Source organism: Manis javanica, chromosome 1 (genome assembly GCF_040802235.1).
Source record: "Manis javanica isolate MJ-LG chromosome 1, MJ_LKY, whole genome shotgun sequence".
Lineage (NCBI taxonomy): Eukaryota > Metazoa > Chordata > Mammalia > Pholidota > Manidae > Manis > Manis javanica.
The window spans coordinates 198,262,024-198,284,002 of NC_133156.1; the positions used below are offsets into that span (position 1 = coordinate 198,262,024).

At 36.8% G+C, this 21,979-nt stretch overlaps 1 protein-coding gene across 5 annotated transcripts in view; it reads left to right on the forward strand.

The window, feature by feature from the left end:
* The window catches only part of PSME4 (proteasome activator subunit 4), a 105,808-nt gene that overhangs the window by 30,234 nt on the left and 53,595 nt on the right, over positions 1–21,979 (forward strand). For all 5 annotated transcript variants that reach the window (XM_036991368.2, XM_036991369.2, XM_073213278.1 and 2 more), the window contains exons 4-10: positions 2,533–2,577; positions 4,395–4,544; positions 5,731–5,794; positions 6,353–6,427; positions 7,534–7,656; positions 9,490–9,582; positions 10,348–10,613. In XM_036991368.2, coding sequence (XP_036847263.1) covers positions 2,533–2,577; positions 4,395–4,544; positions 5,731–5,794; positions 6,353–6,427; positions 7,534–7,656; positions 9,490–9,582; positions 10,348–10,613 — 816 coding nt within the window. The remainder of the gene's footprint in view (positions 1–2,532; positions 2,578–4,394; positions 4,545–5,730; positions 5,795–6,352; positions 6,428–7,533; positions 7,657–9,489; positions 9,583–10,347; positions 10,614–21,979) is intronic.

Here is a 21,979-nt window from a genome sequence, read left to right on the forward strand (position 1 = left end):
ATATTATTGCACTACTAGTAAATAGCAAAGCTGGTATTCAAATTCAGATCTCTGACGTTAAGCCCAAGCTGTGAACCAATGCATGATATACAATTACTTTCTTTTCAATATAACATTTCTAAGAGGAAATAGGGTATGAGAAAACCCATCCAAAGTTTAGTTTCTTTATAGATCCCTTTTGATATTTTTGAAGTGTTTTGAATTGTTAGTATTAACAAATACTGTAGTATTACAAATTTCAGGCATTTGGAAAGTATGTAGATATTTTTTTCTCCCTCTAAAAATTAGTGAAATACATCTAGTAGCATCTAGCCTTAACCTTTTATTTTATTTTTAAACAGAAACATTGTTCCCTTCATCTTGAGAGATTACAAGAATCACAAAAGGTCACTATACAGATATCACAGGTTAGAGAGATTGTACCCTTTTCTGGATAAAGAGTATAAATCCAGTGGCACAAGCCTTATATATAAGAAGGGGTTGAAATTGACTTTATTTAGATGAACTAAATCACATTCCCACATATCCTAGTCCTCTAATGAGTGGAATGAGGTATTTCAAGTATAATTAACCTCCAGTTCTTCAGAAGAGTGAAGGGAACTGGAGAAAACATTATAGCTATGCAGCCTTTTATGACTTGCTTTCTAGAATCATTTTTTATATTATATGAAAGTAGGTTCTTAGAAAAGAAAACTTATCAGTGAAAATAGCAGGTTTTCAGGGTTATGCTCTCAGATGAGTTGCCATAGAAACAGTAAAATAAATGTAAAGTTAACTTGAATATAAACTTTAGGAACTGATAGAATTGTAGATCTACTTATTTATTTGGACAGAAAGTTAACCATTTTAGAGTTACAGTTTTACACTCGGCATTTAAGTTGATCTGTTATTTAGTTGGGAACGAGATGGTTCTTTAAACCTTGCCTATTCTGTAATTTGTTTCTAAATGAGGTTCTAAAGTCCAAACTAAAAGAAGATCCAAAGATCTGAGCTCTTTGTTGCCCTGACAGAAAATGTTTGAGCATTGTAAATAAATTGTGTGTGCATACGTGTGTGTGTGCACACGCATGTGTACAAATACATAGCCTTGTTATAGTCACTTTAGAAATGCCCAGAAGTAAAAAATCATAGTCGTGGTCATCAGGAAGTTTTAAATATAGCTGGAGAGAGGTTTGCCCTTTTTTTTTTATCAGGCAAACTGAGATATTCTCTAATGAGATATTCTCTAAACTTAATTCTGTGTTTCTGATTTGCTTAGCTTTTTTGTAAGAAAAGGTAGAATCTCTCTCTAATAATCAGAGAAAATGCTCTGTGATGGTTCTCTGGCCATATGGTCATTTTTTTTTTATTTTAGAAAAATGGTTTCCTTTTCACTTACTATTTTTCTGAGTGGTGTTGAAATTAAAGGGTTCTTACTGCTTAAAGTAATGAAATTACAGTTTTCTCTCTTGGTTATATATAACACATTGATTATTTGTGCTGAGTTTGGTTTCTGTTATTACGTGGAATTTCTTGACAGATTAGTCCTTAAGCTTTCAGAGAAGTTGGATAGACTTCTGGACTTAAGAATTTCAAGAAGCTTAGTAAGAAAAGTGTCACGTGGAAGCACTGCCTGAAAGTTACCCCTTTCCCTCATAATTTTTTTCCTTGAGATTTGGGGACTTGTTTTATTTTTACTTACATACATAACACTGTATGTAAATTATTTATTTCAAAATAATTTCAAAATTATTTAATGCCCCTTTGTTTTGTTGATTGCATTTGACTTCTTGTGCCTGTGGTCTTATTAGTTTAAATATTCCATTTTGATAATGTATGTTTAAACCAGTACACATTGGCTGCTGCTTTAAAACAGAAATGTTTATTATAAATTCATATACAAACATGTATGTCATTTTCCTGTATTCACTTGAGCCACCTGCAAGTTGGAATTTAAGTCATAGTTTTTAATGTTACTTAACTAAATTTTTAAGTTTAGTTAAACTTTAGCTGGTCAAAAGTGTAACAGTAGCCTTTTTTTTTTTTTTTTTATGCTAACTGTGGCTGGCAATAAAGTACCTTAGAGAGTTATAGTACTCTTATCAGCTGGTTACAGAAAACTAGTTTCTGGCAGTTGCTGATAGAAGTGTGCCAGATTTTGTCTGCTGTTTGTGGTTTGGAGTAAAAGCACTTTAATAAAAATAAAAATTTAGCATTTGAAATTTTAAGCCACTGAGCATACTTTCTGATGTGTTGATATATATGGTCATTACTGCCTACTTTGTAAAGATTGAAAATGATTTGTCCTTTTCCTAGTTTTCTTCCTTTAGTTCACAGCAGAGAATGAGCAAAGTGAGGGCAAAGGAAAGACTAATTTAGGTTGTTTAGGTAGTTGATCCTCAGAAGTTCTATTTGTACAAAAGAGAAGGATTAGTTACTGCATGTATACGGATTATCTCTAACTATGAACATACTTAGAGATAGTTATTAATTGAATTAGATATGTGTTTAAAATATGCCAACCTAATTCATCAAATGGCTTTTCCCCTCCAGTTCTGTAGAAAATGTTCTCAAAACACTCGTGAAAAGCTGCCGACCGTAAGTAGCTTCTCAATTTATAAAGCTTCTTCTTGTTTCTGTGGGTTTTCCCCCCTCTTTAGTATGCTTTGAAGAGGGAATTAAAGGTATAAGTATTTTCTGATATTGTGATTTTAGTTACTGGGTAAACATAACATTTCCAACTATTGAACTGAATTTTTCAGATTTGATTTATAAATTTAGGCATTTTTAAGTGGTGTGGGTGTCAGTCACCTATTATATAGTAAGAATGCCATTATTTACTTGTAATCATCTTTATTTCTGAAAGGTTTTCCTTGAGATCAAAAATATTTCCCAAAATGAGCATTGTAGGTATTACTGCATTAAAAATGAGTAATAAGTAGTCCATACATTTTTTTCTAGTATGGTCTCTCTCAGTAGGCTATTTGACTTTAAATACCTATGTATTCTGATATTTAAAGATGAATATGGATAGACTTTAGTCTTTCTTAATTAATGTCCATTTCTGTGGACTTGAACTATTTTCTCATTTTTGTTTATCAGGCTGTTGTAAGACTACTTACTCTACTATAGATGCAGTGAATTCTTTTGAGCAGAAATCCCTATGTCACATTCTTGTAATGTGAACTGAAGTTATTTTATATATCAGATATTTGTTGTTGAGATACTAAATTACTCAGTCTTGGGCAAATGTATTTTCAGGATATAAAAGGTCTCCCTTTTAAGAGGCTTAAGATCTAACCTAAGTTATAAGCCATTTTGTGCTAGGCAGTTATCCTCATGGCCTATTTCCTCAGGAAACTTGATCATCACTGAGGTACTTACTGGTTTTTAGATTCTTAGGTAATTGACAGGACTACTAAGCCTTTAGTTTGGAGTACTAGGCAAACAGTTAATTCTGAAAAATTAGGAAGGGGAATTGATATATGAGATCTTTCAAGGCAGAATATATTCTGCCTTTTTTAAAAATTCTAACCTGCTGTAAAACAAAATGCTTGATGAACTCAACAGAAGTATTGCTAGAAATGTAATTGTATTTTTCAGGCAAAGGGATGAACTGTGCCTCTAGTTAATACAGAGGTATAAAAATACAATAGGATTAATATGATGTGTAGACAAAACCTAATCTACAAGTGTATTTGAAAGGGTTTCCTAACTTTTTCAGCCATACCCAAAACAGAATTTCTTATATGTTTTGTTATTTTAAGCCCCTTTATGGATATATAGTAATTATATGTAGGTCGTCTTTATCTGTTTACCTTTGTGTGTGTGTGTGTATGCGTACTTCAGATACTAATTTTGTAAATCTTCTCTATCCCAGGATGCTCCTGCCCATTTTTTAGAATTAATGAAAAGTTAGAGCCTGAAGGACCATAATCATCTAGTCCCATCTTCTGTTGTAAACAGGAGAGCTCTGTGGTCCAGGGAGGGCAGGTGGTTTGTCCAAAGGTGCCTAGAGATTTCTGGGCTGATGTTCTTTCTCACTTTAGTGATTATCCATTTCTATATAGAGTGGATTCTCAATGATAATACTTTTTTCTATTGCTAATACATAGCACACAAGAAAAAATACAACCACCATGTTTAAGATTGTAGATGATTTGAGTGATTTTGTATTTTATGAGTTTCATCAACTTTACAGCGTTTTTCTAAGTCCCACAGAAGAAAATATACCTTATCGTAAGTGTGATGGTATTTAGAGTTGTAAAAATGTGCTTCTTGTAGGCTGATTTGACATTTGTAGTGTTTGATATATCTTAGGAAATCCATTCCCTTCTTCCCTTTTTTCTGTCAGTCATATATTAATGTTGTAGAGCTTTTATGATCAGATACATGGAAGCCTTCTTCTTTATTAGATATTTTCCAGTAGATGCCACAGCTGAGATGCTAGAAGAATGGAGGCCTTTGATGTGCCCTTTTGATGTAACAATGCAAAAGTCCATCACTTATTTTGAAATATTTCTTCCTACCTCCCTTCCTCCAGAACTTCATCATAAAGGTTTTAAGTAAGTACATATATTTCTTGTTAAAGTCTAGAATAAAGCAGGAAATACAGATATATAGGCAAACTAGTAAAGCAATAAAAAGTAAAAAAAAAAAAGTTCAACATAAGATTGTATTGTAAATAAAGAGAAAATAATGCTTGTTTGTCTGTTAAGCCAAATAAGATAGGGACTTTAATTAAATCAAGAGAAAAAGAATAATAGATGCAAAAAGGAATGGGAAATGTCAATAAACAGGCAGTGATAGAAATGTTTAATTGCACAGTTTAGGGAAATGAAATGTGTTGTTTGTTTTTTTTAAATAAAACAGCTTTAATCCTCATCAGGTATAGTTCTCCTAGGGTCTTATAAATATTTATTTTTAACTTGTTCTAGTCTTTTTACCATTTTTAAGAACTGTTTTTTCCTAGATGTCTGTAAGTATATAGTAAACCCTAGAATGATAAATATTTAGATTGTACTTCAATGAAAAAAGAAAAAGGCATGACAAAAACACAGAAAGATAATAGTAATTGTCACTGTGTTGTGGGTTCATGCTTAGGTTTCCCCCACCTTCACCCATGCTTTTAATAGTGAGATGTCAAATCAAGTTTCATATGAAACTGTATATTTATGAAATTTTAATTCAAAAATTATAAAAACTTTTAATTTCTTGGACATTTGCCAAGATTGGTTAATAATATTCAAACATTTCTTGTCCCTGTATTCCCTTCTATTTCTTCGAAATAGTTTCCCTGCTATAATTTCATTGCACCTAACACTTAAGTGGCTCATGTCTTTTGTGAAACATTTACTGTAGTGCTAATTAATGCATACTTACTAATTGGCCTGCTAAAGAAAAGAAAGTAAGGGAGAGTTGCAAAAACAGATAGTAATAGGAACTCATTAAAGGAGAAAACAGGGAGAGGAAGGAGAAACTTGTCAACAGTGTTAGAAGAGAGTGGACAGTAATTATGTAACAATGAAGTAAAAATTTGATGAAATTAGTTTTTAGTATAAATACATAGGAAGGGAATATTCAGACAAAAAGCCTTTGTTCCATTAAGTTTGTAACTTTCAGCATTATTTTTTCTGAGTTTATGTAGTTAATCAGTAAGAATAATAGATTAAAAAAATACAAAGGATACCTGGCTTTGAACCACTTTTCTATAAATCACTTGCTATTCATAAAAACATTTTTCTTCTTCAGACTTTGGTTCGATGAATTAGTTGGCCTTTGGGTTTCAGTGCAAAATCTCCCACAGTGGGAGGGGGTGAGTATCCCATTTTTCCTCCTATACATCTTAGTTTAGAAATAACTATATATGATCATTTGATTAGGTAACTTCAGTTCCTTAGCATTGACTATTAGCAGTGTTGTACTCAGTTTTTAAGAACTTTATTTGCTGTATTCTAACAGAAATAGACATTATTTTGGTTTTATCAATAAATCTAGAAATGTAGATACGTATTGTGAAATGCATGAAATGTTAAGTCCCTGTTGTTTGCCCTTTTTTACCCTTACTAGCATGAACACAGTCGATATTTTCTACATGCTTGTTGGATTAAAATTTCAGTTTCTGTTTGCCTTTTAGGTTATGCTTTGTCATTTGCCCTTTTATAAGCCCTTCACCTGCAATTGATTTTAAATGGGTGACAGAATCAGAACTGAAGTTTTTGGAGTTTTTAAAAGTTTGAGTCATAAACCATGTATTAAGTTGTTCTAATAATGATTGCTAAAAACAAAACAAAAACACATCAATACAGGGTGTGACTGACACTTGAACAACAACAAATGTATTAACTGTTTTTCTTTTTTTGTTTACTTTCAGCAACTAGTAAATCTCTTTGCTCGATTGGCTACAGATAATATAGGATACATAGATTGGGATCCATATGTACCAAAGGTAATTAAAAGCATTTGAACATATACAATAGCACTGACATCACCTTTGTGTTTTTAAGGGAAAGTGTGTTTTGTATTCTTAGCACCACATAAAATATTCTTTGATCATTAGTAAAAACATAATTCAAAGAGATGCATCATTTATTTTTAAAAAGTACTTGGATTGTATCAAGGTATCATAAATGTGTGATTTTTGTCTTATCTGTGCAGGTCATGAACTGTAACTTTCAGAGGGGGTAATTTAGAAGGTACTATGTACATTATTCAAAGTGTTGTTCATTCATACCTTCAACAAATTTTTTTTATTGTATTTGATTTCTATTCAGGAGAGTTCTCATTTTTAAGATCACATTATATATTTTCCTAGAGTAAATAAAGCTAGACTGTCTCTAGGCATGATGTTCTTAACAATGCATTTCAGTCATGCTTCACCTGCAGTAGAATCACCGGTGGAGCTTTTGGAGGGCTGATGTGGACATCTAGTTACTCTGATGCGCACAGTGATAGTAGGGCAGCTAGAGAGCAGCAAAGGGCAAATGCTCTCTCAGCCTTTGTGCTGTCTTCCTCACTTGCTGGTCAATAGAAGCTAAGGAAGGTAAATTTTCCCCACTTTGGGACCCCTTATCTGTAAATAAATAATATGCAAATTAGGGGAGAAATCAACTCATTAAAATTTTGAGAGGGAAAGTAACCTGCTGGAGGATATTTGCACTTTGTGCATCCCTGACATGGAATGAACGCATAGGAAAAATAATTTGATATGCATTTAGACAGAAAGGAGTCAAAATATTTCTTGTTTCTTGTTTAAGTGCATGTTTAAGCCACATTTTGCCTTTTTCTATTTATATCTCATTTGTCTCTTTTGGGTGTTTGGATATAGCAGCTTCATAGCCACATGCCTGTGACCTCAAAGTGTAATAAACGAAAGTACAGATGTTTATATAATTTTTTAAAGAATAAAGCAGATTAAACAGTATAATTATGCTGAAAAATTGATCAAATGAGAATACATCCAATAATACTAATATATAACAGTTGAGTTATTTAAGGAGAGAGTTATTTGATACCTGTAAATATTTATTCTCAATTCTTTTTTTCTTTTTAAAGATATTTACAAGAATTCTGAGAAGCTTGAACCTCCCAGTGGGAAGCAGTCAAGTGTTAGTTCCAAGATTTTTAACAAATGCTTATGATATAGGACATGCTGTAATATGGATCACTGCCATGATGGTTTGTAATACATTTCATTTGTTTTATATAGCTTATCTAAATTTTGTGTTAATACAAAAATCCTGTATAATCACATAAATCTATATTACTGGTTTATTTGTTCACTTGGTTTTTGGGTATTCTCTGACCTAGTAAGTTTATGATTATGAGACCCACAATATAGTCATAAGGTACCACTTATAAAACTTACTAATCAGTGGATCTTAAAAATAGAGTGAAAAGTTTAGTTTTGAGAGATTCAGAATGTCTGTAATAGTTTTATGGAGAAAGAACTAGACTCATAGATAAAAGGATCTTCCCAAGGTCAAACTGATAATGATAAAAGCAGGACTAGAGCTCAGGTTTCTGCATATGCTCAGAATTAATGCATTCATTGTCAGTGTTCACATCAAACATTACACTGAACACAAAGCTTATTAACAAAGTAATTTTAGTAAAGGGAGAAGTGTTTTACTGACATGTTGAAGTATTTTACTGACATGTTGAAGTAAAGTAAAAATAAATCCACATGCTTGGATTTCAATGTCATCTTCCAAATAAAAGTATTAGAGCAACTTTATAATTTTCTGGATTGTTACACATAATACTTGTGCAATTCTCTCCTTGACTTACTGTGTTTGATAATTTCTCCCAGAATATTCTATTTGTTTGGTTGTTTCTGTGGAAAAGGCAGAATATGGTTGTGAAAAGTTTAGCTCTTAAGTTTCATTGTAAGATGAAAAGGAGAAAAAAAAAGTTCAAGCTCTCTGTTTTTGCTATTTCATTATAAAGCAAAGGGAAAATTCCATTTCCCTAAAATATTTCTTTGTAATGTCCACCAAGAGCAAAAACATTTGGATAAGCAGGGAGTTGGAACTCATTTTTTAGGAGCCACTGTATTAGATAGTGATTACTATCAGCCTTATTTTAGTTAATGTTGCTGTTCTTTGTCACACAGTTGTTCTCACTGGCAGCTTCATTTTGTGTTACATGTGAATATTGAATATAATTTTGAAATCAGAAATGCTAATTATGTTGGAATTTTGATAATTTTCATTGGTATTTTACTGTGGAATTATTATGGCCTCTCAGTAGTTGCCCTGTTCTAGACAGGGAAACATGAATGTGGATGTTATTTCCATAGGAAGACTCATAACTGGACGTTCTACCTTAGGTCTGTGCTGTTTCTTGAAAGATCGTTATCTTGAGACATACAGGAGGTTTCAGAGCTAACCTGTACTTTAACCCCAAGGGTTATTCAACTTGATCAGATAAATGTTAGGTGTTTTCTTCATTTTTCTCCCCGGTTCTGTTGTTTGGTTGATTGTTTTGCATGTTTGTTTTGATAATAAATTTAAAATATATGTATTTTTTTCTTTTGAGTCAACATAGTTAAATGAAAAAGGCTAAGTCATTTAAAACATTTAGAAGTAATAATAAAATACTTGAATACATTTATGTAAATCTCACCTTCATTTCCCACACTGAGAAATTCACTTCTTGAGACATTTAAGGAATGCCTTTAATGCCTGATATTACCACTCTTGGTATTTTAAAATGATAATCTTAGTGACAAAAGTTATTTGACTGCAGAAGAGTAAAAGATGGTTATCAAAGATGTCTTTTCAGTTTTCTGAGTTGGTATCAGTAAGCTACCCTTTAGTAGAAAGTTTTGAACTGATTTATTTGAAGTTTATCAGATAATTGTTTTTGACTCAATCTTTGGAGGTAGAATTGATTTTTATCAGGATGAATATGAACCATACAGAAATTTATATGTAGGCTTAGACCTGTTAACCCCTTCAATTTTAAAAGGTAACATGGGTACTGATATTTTTACTCTTGTCTGAATAGGGCGGACCAAGTAAGCTAGTGCAAAAACACTTGGCTGGTTTGTTTAACAGCATCACGTCTTTTTACCATCCTTCAAATAATGGGCGCTGGCTGGTAAGTATGTTCGTTTTTCATTCTGGCATTTGAAGATTTTTAATAGATGGTCACGACTAATTGTAATACATTTAGTTGTGCAATCTGTAATACATTTTCTGTCCTTCATATACACTTTGGCTATGTGTAAGTGATTAGGTTCAAATTAAGTTACTGTATTCACACAACATATAGAAATGAAGTATAGTGTAGGGGGGTCACAGGGAAGGCAGTATACCACAGAGAAGACAAGTATCATCAACAGCATCTTACTACACTGAATAGGACATCTATGTAGATCTATAGCATCTTACTACACTGCTGGACGGTGACTGTAATGGGGTGGGAGGAGAGATTTGATAATAATATATATGGGTGAATGTTGAAACCACAATGTTGCTCATGTGAAACCTTTATAAGATTGTATATCAGCAATACCTTAATAAAAAAAAGAAAGATAACAGTGGTGTGAGAGCTGGTAACAAAATGCCACAAAACATGGAATCTTCAGTTTTATTGTGTCAGGTTTTTTTTTTTTAATTTAAGCCTGGTTAAAGTGGCTTTTCACATAGCGGAAGATTTGTATGGTGCTAGAAATTACAAATGACATTTGGAAAGCATTTTTATTATCAGTGATTGTATTCTATCTTATTATGCTGTGCAGGCCTTTGTAATAAGATTCTAAAAGCTGTTTTAAAAATCTCTACTTCGGAGGGCAGAGAGGGACCATGAATATCTCTGTGGAAAATAGAACTTACCCAGGACTTTTTGCTTCTCTGTCTGCAGAACAAGTTAATGAAACTACTTCAGCGGTTGCCAAACAGTGTTGTTAGAAGATTGCATCGTGAAAGATATAAGAAGCCTTCTTGGTTAACTCCTGTGCCTGATAGCCATAAGCTCACTGATCAAGATGTTACAGACTTTGTACAATGCATTATTCAACCTGTCCTCTTGGCTATGTTTAGCAAAACTGGTAGTTTAGAAGCAGCCCAGGCTTTGCAGAATCTTGCACTAATGAGACCTGAGTTAGTAATACCCCCTGTACTTGAAAGGTAAGTGTAACTTTACATGCTTTGTTGTACCCATAGCTGTGGCTCCAGTTATTCTGTTTATCTCTTCCTTCAACTCTTCTGTTCAGCTTCGTTTTCTGTGGCTTCTGTTTTGCTGTCTCTATGCTTATTCCTGTTCCTAGAGGAGGAGCAAGATATTTTAACCTAATGATTGGTAATTTGATAAAGATTTATTAGAGAAAAAAGAAATTGACACAAAATGGGTAAAAATAAAGTATTTTGGATTATTTGCACATTTTAGTTAAGTAACTAACTTAGTTAAGTAACTTGCTTTTAAATCAAGTTCTGACTGTATTTTCACTAAAATGTTTAGTGTCACTAAATACTGAGAACATGACAGTGACAATATTGAGAACATGACAGTGAAAGTGATTTTGGATTTCTGTTATTTCTTAGAATCTGATAAAAGAAAATTTGGTTATCTTTTATTATTTTCATGTTTTATATAATTTTATGCCTAGTGTTTCCACACTATAGATTTTATTCCATTCTTTTTGTTTGATATGTGACTATATAGTAGGAAAAATTGTTCTGCATTTGCCTTGTCACTGTACAATATAGGCTTGGTGTGCTTCTGAAGAGAGAGATACTCTCAATTGTTCTGAGTATTCAAGAGCATATTACTTCAGCTTTCTGTTATTCCTCTGCTGCCTGAACTTGAGCTTTATGATTTATTTAAACATCATTGTCAAAAGTAGAAGAATGTAGTTTTTAGAGCCCAGAAGGATCTAAGAGTACAAATTCCATAAAACTCAGAGATTTTTTCCAAGGTTCTTATGGGAGAATTCAGGTGATAGCCTGTTTTCTGACTCTTTGTTGAAAGGGTACTTGTTGCTGTTTAGTTGAAGAAAAGGGTATCCTGTTAATGATCTCGACCACAATGGGACTCCATTATTTTAAAAAGAGTTGTTAATGCAATCTTGCCTGTCCTCATTGTCCTAAATATACCAGACTGTTTCTTTTTTCTGTGTGCACATCTTGAGGCATTTGAAACTTATTAGGAAGAGGAGTGGAGGAAGTTAGGCAACAGTTCTCTTTGTCTTCAACCTCCTACTTGGCCATCATGGGGTAGCAGAAGGTAGCAGTCAGTGGCTGGTCCATTGATGCTTATTGGAGAGGAGAGACTTGCCCATAACAGGGACATCAGCTGCTTACATAGTTAAAATTTTGACGTTTGGGGTGTTTTGGTGTTTTACTTCCCTTTTGTTTTGCCATATTTCAGTATTTTCCAGCTGATCAAATGTGAATAGGGAGATAAAATTTTAGTAGAAGGAACAAAGCTTATAAATACAAATATAATTAATTATCCATCACCCTTTTCTTCACTTCTCAATTTTTGGATAAATTTAATATTAATATATTGAGGGATGGATGTATGCTTGGCCAAGATACTTTTTTTTTTGACAATTTAAATTTTTTAAATTTCTGCTTTTTTATATAATTTTTTTTTTTTTTGTTTTGTTTTTTTTTTTTTTTTGAGAGGGCATCTCTCATATTTATTGATCAAATGGTTGTTAACAACAATAAAATTCAGTATAGGGGGGTCAATGCTCAATGTACAATCATTAATCCATCTCAAGCCTAATTCTCGTCAGTCTCCAATCTTCTGAAGCATAACGAACAAGTTCTTACATGGTGAACGAATTCTTACAGAGTGAATAAATTCTTACATGGTGAACAGTACAAGGGCAGTCATCACAGAAACTTTCGGTTTTGATCATGCAATATGACCTATAAACCATCAGGTCAAATATGAATATTCATTTGATTTTTGTACTTGATTTATATGTTGATCCCACATTTCTCCTATTATTATTATTATTTTTATTTTTAATAAAATGCTGAAGTGGTAGGTAGATGCAAGATAAAGGTAGAAAACATAGTTTAGTGCTGTAAGAAGGCAAATGTAGATGATCAGATGATCAGGTGTGTGCCTATGGACTAAGTATTAATCCAGGCTAGACAAGGGCAGCAAGACATCCACGGATGCAGAAGATTTCTCTCAAAGCAGGGGGGGTGAGGTTCTGAGCCTCACCTCTGTTGATCCCCAAATTCTCACCTGATGGCCCCCCTGCGACTGTGCCTGTCTTAGGTTGTTCCTCCCTTGAGGAATCTTACCCGTCTCTGGCTAACCAGTCATCTTCCGGGGCCATACAGGGAAATGTAAAGTTGGTAAGTGAGAGAGAAGCCATATTGTTTGCAAAGGTTAGCTTTTTACTTCTTTGCAGATTTATGCCCTGTGGCTTCTATGCCCAGCACTTGTCTCGAGGTATCTTTACCACCTGGAGGAATTATGATACTCGGTAAATTCGATATGAGGCACGAATTCTATTTAAAGTTTGTAATTAGGAAGGAAGAAGAAAAGCTATAGATGTAGCATATGAAGGAAACTTGGGAGGATTGATTATTTCTTTGACATATCTTCTTGTATAGTACCTTAAGTATGTATAGGTTTTAAACTACTAACTAATTTGCACACACATATTGACATAATAGGAATACGGTGACATAAACAAAGCAAATCTATAATTACCAGCCATCTCCAGTGAAGCCAAGAAAACCATTTAGGCACCCTAGGCATTTGTGAAAATTTATCTATGATATGATGGATATTTTCCAACTGTACTTGAACCATCAGACAAATTAAAGCAGCCCATTTCTGGGATCTGTTCACATCCCATATGTTCTTTTAACCATAGATAGTCTATAGTCATGAGATTTTGGGGTGCTACAACTTGCACCCCTCCCAACTCCTGGTTGAGTTCCAACAGTACAGATTCAGTCAAATTCGTTGTCTCACTGTATGCACATGCCAGCCTAGACATCTCCCTCCTCCTTCTTATGGCAAGTCCAGGAGATGGTGGGCTGGATGCAGCCACAACCGCAGCATCGTCCGGATCCCTGTGGAGGCTTTTTGATGATCATCCCCCGGCACGAGTCCTCCAGAGAGTGCTGATGCCGGAAGCTCCTCCTCATATCGTATCTTAGTTCATTTTCTGGGTATCCAAGCTAGGCCTTGATCTTCTGCGTAGAAACAAACAGACCCTTTGCCCACACTTTGACATGCCCTCTATACCACTGTGCAGAACTCATTGGAGGTCAGCACACAGTAACTGCTTTTTTTTTTTTTTTTTTAATTAAGAGAAAGGAATATTATCAGAAAAGAGTACCTCCATAGCTGATCATCTGACACCCTTTAAGTGATCAACATTAAGGATATTTAAAGCATGCGTTGATCTTTGATTTACCAATAGTTTTATCCTGTTAAGGAGTAATCCCCCTTTTCTTTCTTTCTTTCTTTTTTTTTTTTTTAATTTTTAATCTACACTTACCTGAAGAATACTATGTTTACTATGCTCTCCCCTATATCAGGTCCCCCCTAACAACCACATTACGGTTACTGTCCATCAGCTTAGCAAAATGTTGTAGAGTCACTACTTGTCCTCTCTGTGTTGTGCAGCCCACCCTCCCCTTTCTCCCTCCCCCCCATGCATGCTAATCTTAATACCCCCCTTCTTCTTCCCCCCCCTTATCCCTCCCTGCCCACCCATCCTCCCCAGTTCCTTTCCCTTTGGTACCTGTTAGTCCATTTTTGGGTTCTGTAATTCTGCTGCTGTTTTGTTCCTTCAGTTTTTCCTTTGTTCCTATACTCCTCAGATGAGTGAAATCATTTGGTATTTCTCTTTCTCCGCTTGGCTTATTTCACTGAGCATAATACTCTCCAGCTCCATCCATGTTGCTGCAAATGGTTGGATTTTTCCACTTCTTATGGCTGAGTAGTATTCCATTGTGTATATGTACCACATCTTCTTTATCCATTCATCTACAGATGGACATTTAGGTTGCTTCCAATTCTTGGCTATTGTAAATAGTGCTGCGATAAACATAGGAGTGCATCTGTCTTTCTCAAACTTGATTGCTGCGTTCTTAGGGTAAATTCCTAGGAGTGGAATTCCTGGGTCAAATGGTAGGTCTGTTTTGAGCATTTTGATGCACCTCCATACTGCTTTCCACAATGGTTGAACTAATTTACATTCCCACCAGCAGTGTAGGAGGGTTCCCCTTTCTCCACAGCCTCGCCAACATTTGTTGTTGTTTGTCTTTTGGATGGCAGCTATCCTTACTGGTGTGAGGTGATACCTCATTGTAGTTTTAATTTGCATTTCTCTGATAATTAGTGATGTGGAGCATCTTTTCATGTGTCTCTTGGCCATCTGTATTTCTTTTTTGGAGAACTGTCTGTTCAGTTCCTCTGCCCATTTTTTAATTGGGTTATTTGTTTTTTGTTTGTTGAGGCGTGTGAGCTCTTTATATATTCTGGACGTCAAGCCTTTATCAGATCTGTCATTTTCAAATATATTCTCCCATACTGTAGGGTTCCTTTTTGTTCTATTGATGGTGTCTTTCGCTGTACAGAAGCTTTTCAGCTTAATGTAGTCCCACTTGCTCATTTTTGCTGTTGTTTTCCTTGCCCGGGGAGATATGTTCAAGAAGAGATCACTCATGTTTATGTCTAAGAGGTTTTTGCCTATGTTTTTTTCCAAGAGTTTAATGGTTTCGTGACTTACATTCAGGTCTTTGATCCATTTTGAGTTTACCTTTGTATATGGGGTTAGACAATGGTCCAGTTTCATTCTCCTACATGTAGCTGTCCAGTTTTGCCAGCACCATCTGTTGAAGAGACTGTCATTTTGCCATTGTATGTCCATGGCTCCTTTATCAAATATTAATTGACCATATATGTTTGGGTTAATTTCTGGGGTCTCTAATCTGTTCCACTGGTCTGTGGCTCTGTTCTTGTGCCAGTACCAAATTGTCTTGATTACTATGGCTTTGTAGTAGAGCTTGAAGTTGGGGAGTGAGATCCCCCCTACTTTATTCTTCTTTTTCAGGATTGCTTTGGCTATTCGGGGTCTTTGGTGTTTCCATATGAATTTTTGAATTATTTGTTCCAATTCATTGAAGAATGTTGCTGGTAATTTGAGAGGGATTGCATCAAATTTGTATATTGCTTTCGGCAGGATGGCCATTTTGACGATATTAATTCTTCCTAGCCATGAGCATGGGATGAGTTTCCATTTATTAGTGTCCCCTTTAATTTCTCTTAAGAGTGACTTGTAGTTTTCAGAGTATAAGTCTTTCACTTCCTTGGTTAGGTTTATTCCTAGGTATTTTATTCTTTTTGATGCAATGGTGAATGGAATTGTTTTCCTGATTTCTCTTTCTATTGATTCGTTGTTAGTGTATAGGAAAGCTACAGATTTCTGTGTGTTGATTTTGTATCCTGCAACTTTGCTGTATTCCGATATCAGTTCTAGTAGTTTTGGAGTGGAGTCTTTAGGGTTTTTTATGTACAGTATCATATCATCTGCAAATAGTGACAGTTTAACTTCTTCTTTACCAATCTGGATTCCTTGTATTTCTTTGTTTTGTCTGATTGCCGTGGCTAGGACCTCCAGTACTATGTTAAATAACAGTGGGGAGAGTGGGCATCCCTGTCTGGTTCCCGATCTCAGTGGAAATGCTTTCAGCTTCTCGCTGTTCAGTATAATGCTGGCTGTGGGTTTATCATATATGGCCTTTATTATGTTGAGGTACTTGCCCTCTATTCCCATTTTGCTGAGAGTTTTTATCATGAATGGATGTTGAATTTTGTCAAATGCTTTTTCAGCATCTATGGAGATGATCATGTGGTTTTTGTCTTTCTTTTTGTTGATGTGGTGGATGATGTTGATGGATTTTCGAATGTTGTACCATCCTTGCATCCCTGGGATGAACCCCACTTGGTCATGGTGTATGATCCTTTTGATATACTGTTGAATTCTGTTTGCTAATATTTTATTGAGTATTTTTGCATCTACGTTCATCAGGGATATTGGTCTGTAATTTTCTTTTTTGGTGGGGTCTTTGCCTGGTTTTGGTATTAGGGTGATGTTGGCTTCATAGAATGAGTTTGGGAGTATTCCCTCTTCTTCTATTTTGTGGAACACTTTAAGGAGAATGGGTATTATGTCTTCTCTGTGTGTCTGATAAAATTCCGAGGTAAATCCGTCCGGCCCCGGGGTTTTGTTCTTGGGTAGTTTTTTGATTACTGTTTCAATTTCTTTGCTTGTAATTGGTTTGTTTAACTTTTGTGTTTCTTCCTTGGTCAGTCTTGGGAGGTTGTATTTTTCTAGGAAGTTGTCCATTTCTTCTAGGTTTTCCAGCTTGTTGGCATATAGGTTTTCATAGTAGTCTTTAATAATTCTTTGTATTTCTGTGGAGTCTGTCGTGATTTTTCCATTCTCATTTCTGATTATGTTGATTTGTGTTGACTCTCTTTTTCTCTTAATAAGTTGGGCTAGAGGCTTATCTATTTTGTTTATTTTCTCAAAGAACCAGCTCTTGGTTTCGTTGATTTTTGCTATTGTTTTATTCTTCTCAATTTTGTTTATTTCTTCTCTGATCTTTATTATGTCCCTCCTTCTGCTGACTTTAGGCCTCATTTGTTCTTCTTTTTCCAGTTTTAATAATTGTGATGTTAGACTATTCATTTGGGATTGTTCTTCCTTCTTCAAGTGTGCCTGGATTGCTATATACTTTCCTCTTAAGACTGCTTTCGCTGCATCCCACAGAAGTTGGGGCTTAGTGTTGTTGTTGTCATTTGTTTCTATATATTCCTTGATCTCTATTTTGATTTGTTCATTGATCCATTGATTATTTAGTAGCATGTTGTTAAGCCTCCATGTGTTTGTGAGCCTTTTTGTTTTCTTTGTAGAATTTATTTCTACTTTCATACCTTTGTGGTCTGAAAAATTGGTTGGTAGAATTTCAATATTGTGGAATTTACTGAGGCTCTTTTTGTGAGCTAGTATGTGGTCTATTCTGGAGAATGTTCCATGTGCACTTGAGAAGAATGTATATCCTGTTGCTTTTGGATGTAAAGTTCTATAGATGTCTATTAGGTCCATCTGTTCTAGTGTGTTGTTCAGTGCCTGTGTGTCTTTACTTATTTTCTGCCCGGTGGATCTATCCTTTGGGGTGAGTGGTGTGTTGAAGTCTCCTACAATGAATGCATTGCAGTCTATTTCCCTCTTTAGTTCTGTTAGTATTTGCTTCACATATGCTGGTGCTCCTGTATTGGGTGCATATATATTTAGAATGGTTATATCCTCTTGTTGGACTAAGCCCTTTATCATTATGTAGTGGCCTTCTTTATCTCTTGTTACTTTCTTTGTTTTGAAGTCTATTTTGTCTGATATTAGTACTGCAACCCCTGCTTTCTTCTCACTGTTGTTTGCCTGAAATATGTTTTTCCATCCCTTGACTTTTAGTCTATGCTTATCTTTGGGTTTAAGGTGAGTTTCTTGTAAGCAGCATATAGATGGGTCTTGCTTTTTTATCCATTCTATTACTCTATGTCTTTTGATTGGTGCATTAAGTCCATTTACATTTAGGGTGACTATTGAAAGATATGTACTTATTGCCATTGCAGGCTTTAGATTCGTGGTTACCAAAGGTTCAAGGTTAGCTTCTTTAGTATCTTACTGCCTAACTTAGCTCGCTTATTGAGCTGTTATATACACTGTCTGGAGAGTCTTTTCTTCTCTCCCTTCTTATTCCTCCTCCTCCCTTCTTCATATGTTGTGTGTTTTGTTCTGTGCTCTTTTTAGGGGTGCTCCCATCTAGAGCAGTCCCTGTAGGATGCCCTGTAGAGGTGGTTTGTGGGAAGCAAATTCCCTCAGCTTTTGCTTGTCTGGGAATTGTTTGATCCCACCATCATATTTAAATGATAGTCGTGCTGGATACAGTATCCTTGGTTCAAGGCCCTTCTGTTTCATTGCATTAAGTATATCATGCCATTCTCTTCTGGCCTGTAGGGTTTCTGTTGAGAAGTCTGATGTTAGCCTGATTGGTTTTCCTTTATAGGTGACCTTTTTCTCTCTAGCTGCCTTTAAAACTCTTTCCTTGTCCTTGATCCTTGCCATTTTAATTATTATGTGTCTTGGTGTTGTCCTCCTTGGATCCTTTCTGTTGGGGTTTCTGTATAATTCCATGGTCTGTTCGATTATTTCCTCCCCCAGTTTGGGGAAGTTTTCAGCAATTATTTCTTCAAAGACCCTTTCTATCCCTTTTCCTCTTTCTTCCTCTTCTGGTATCCCTATAATACGAATGTTTTTCCTTTTGTATTGGTCACATATTTCTCTTAGTGTTGTTTCATTCCTGGAGATCCTTTTATCTCTCTCTATGTCAGCTTCTATACGTTCCTGTTCTCTGGCTTCTATTCCTTCAATGGCCTCTTGCATCTTATCCATTCTGCTTATAAATCCTTCCAGGGATTGTTTCACTTCTGTGATCTCTTTCCTGACATCTGTGATCTCCTTCCGGACTTCATCCCACTGCTCTTGCATTTTTCTCTGCATCTCATCCCACTGCTCTTGCATTTTTCTCTGCATCTCATCCCATTGCTCTTGCATTTTTTTCTGCATCTCTGTCAGCATGTTCATGATTTTTATTTTGAATTCTTTTTCAGGAGGACTAGTTAGGTCTGTCTCCTTCTCAGGTGTTGTCTCTGTGATCTTTGTCTGCCTGTAGTTTTGCCTTTTCATGGTGATAGAGATAGTCTGCAGAGCTGGTACAAGTGACCGCTGGAAGAGCTTCCCTTCTTGTTGGTTTGTAGCCTTTTCCTGGGAGAATAGCGACCTCTAGTGGCTTGTGCTGGGCAGCTGTGCGCAGACAGGGCTTCTGCTTCCTGCCCAGTTGCTTTGGGGTTTATCTCCACTGTTGCTGTGGGCTTGGCCTGGCTGGGGCTGTTCCTCCAAAATGGTGGAGCCCCGTTAGAGGGGGAGCAGCCAGGAGACTATTTATCTCCGTAAGGGGCCTCTGTGCTCCCTGCTGCCCAGGGGGTTAGAGTGCCCAGAGATCCCCAGATTCCCTGCTTCTGGTCTAAGTGACCTGTCCTGCCCCTTTAAGATTTCCAAAAAGCACTCTCCAAACCAAAACAACAACAGCAACAATGAGAGAGGGAACAGAAAGGAAAAAAAAAAGAAAAAACACGCGATTTTTTTTTTTTTTTCCTCAGGTGCCGGTCCCAGGCACCCGCGCACTGGTCCTGCTGCCCTGTCTCCCTAGCACCAGGGTCCGTGTCCTTTCAAGGCTTCCAAAAAGCACCCACCCACCGGTCCCGCAGGGAAGGAACGCTCAATATTCTTGGTCCTCAGGCACTGGTCCCACGCACCCGCTCACCAGTCCCGCCGCCCTGCCTCCCTAGCACCGGGGTCCCTGTCCCTTCAAGGCTTCCAAAAAGCACTTGGCAAAAAGAGAGAAAAAAAAGGGGAAAAACGCGCGATTTCTTCCGTCCTCAGGTGCTGGTCTCAGGCACCCACCCACCGGTCCCACAGGGAAAAATGCGGGATATTCTTTGTCCTCAGGTGCCGGTCCCAGGCACCCGCTCACCAGTCCCGCCGCCCTACCTCCCTAGCACCGGGGTCCCTGTCCCTTTTAGGCTTCCAAAAAGCACTCGCAGAAAAGAGAAAAAAAAAAGGGGAAAAACGCGCGATTTCCTCTGTCCTCAAGTGCCGGTCTCAGGCACCCGCCCACCGGTCCCGCAGGGAAAAACGGGGGATATTCTTTGTCCTCAGGCGCCGGTCCCAGCCACCCGCTCACCAGTCCCGCCACCGTGCCTCCCTAGCACTGGGGTCCCCGTCCCTTCAAGGCTTCCAAAAAGCGCTTGCCAAAAAGAGAAAAAAAAAAAAGGGGGGGAAAAACGCGCGACCTCCTCCGTCCTCAGGCACCGGTCTCAGGCACCCGCCCCCAGGTCTCGCAGGGAGAAACGCGGGATATTCTTTGTCCTCCGGCGCCGTTCCCAGGCACCTCCTCACCGGTCCCGCCACCCTGCCTCCCCAGCAACGGGGGCCCGTCCCTCTAAGGCTTCCAAAAAGCGCTCGCCAAAAAAAAACACTGCTCCGGTTTCTCTCCACCCGCCGGGAGCCGGGGGGAGGGGCGCTCGGGTCCCGCCGGGCTGGGGCTTGTATCTTACCCCCTTCACAAGGCGCTGGGTTCTTGCAGGTGTGGATGTGGTCTGGATGTTGTCCTGTGTCCTGTGGTCTCTATTTTAGGAAGATTTTTCTTTGTTATATTTTCATAGCTCTATGTGTTTTTGGGAGGAGATTTCCACTGCTCTACTCACGCCGCCATCTTGGCTCCCGCCTGTCCTTTTTTATATAATTTTTTATTAAGGTATTATTGATATATACTCTTATGAAGGTTTCATATGAAAAATAATGTGGTTACTACATTCACTCATATCCCACTGCAGTGACTGTCCATCAGTGTAGTAAGATGCCACAGAGTCACTATTTGTCTTCACTGTACTACACTGTCTTCCCCATGATCCCCCCCACACCATGTGTGCCAATCATTATACCCCCTAATCCCCTTCTCCCTCCTTCCTCATCCGCCCTCCCCCATGCCTCCCTTTTGGTTTGTGAGTCTGCTGCTGTTCTATTTCTTCAGTTTTGCTTTGTTGTTGTACTCCACAAATGAGGGAAATCATTACTTGTCTTTCTCTTCCTGGCTAATTTCACTGAGCATAATACCCTCCAGCTCCATCCATGTTCTGCAAATGCCAGGATTTGTTTTTTTCTTATGGCTGAATAGTATTCCATTGTGTATATGTACCACTTCTTCTTTATCCATTCATCTACTGATGGACATTTAGGTTGCTTCCACATCTTGGCTATTGTAAATAGTGCTGCAATAAACATAGGGGTGCATATGTCTTTTTGAATCTGAGAACTTGTATTTTTTGGGTGAATTCCTAGGAGTGGAATTCCTGGGTCAAATGGTATTTCTGTTTTTAGTTTTTGAGGAACCTCCATTCATATTGCTTTCCACAATGGTTGAACTAGTTTACATTCCCACCAGCAGTGTAGGAGGGTTTCCCTTTCTCCACATCCTCGCCAGCATTTGTTGTTCTTAGTCTTTTTGATGCTGGCCATCCTAACTGTTGTGAGGTGATATCTCATTGTGTTTTTTATTTGCATTTCCCTGATAATTAGTGATGTGGAGCATCTTTTCATGTGTCTGTTGGCCATCTGAACTTCTTCTTTGGAGAATTGTCTGTTCATACCCACCCCCCATTTTTTAATCGGGTTATTTGCTTTTTGGGTGTTAAGGTGTGTGAATTCTTTATATATTTTGGATTTTAACCCCTTGTTGGATATGTTGTTTACAAATATATTCTCCCATACCGTAGGATGCCTTTTTGTTCTGCTGATGGTGTCTTTTGCTGTACAGAAGCTTTTTAGTTTGATTTAGTCCTATTTGTTCATTTTTGCTTTTGTTTCCCTTGCCTGAGGAGATGCGTT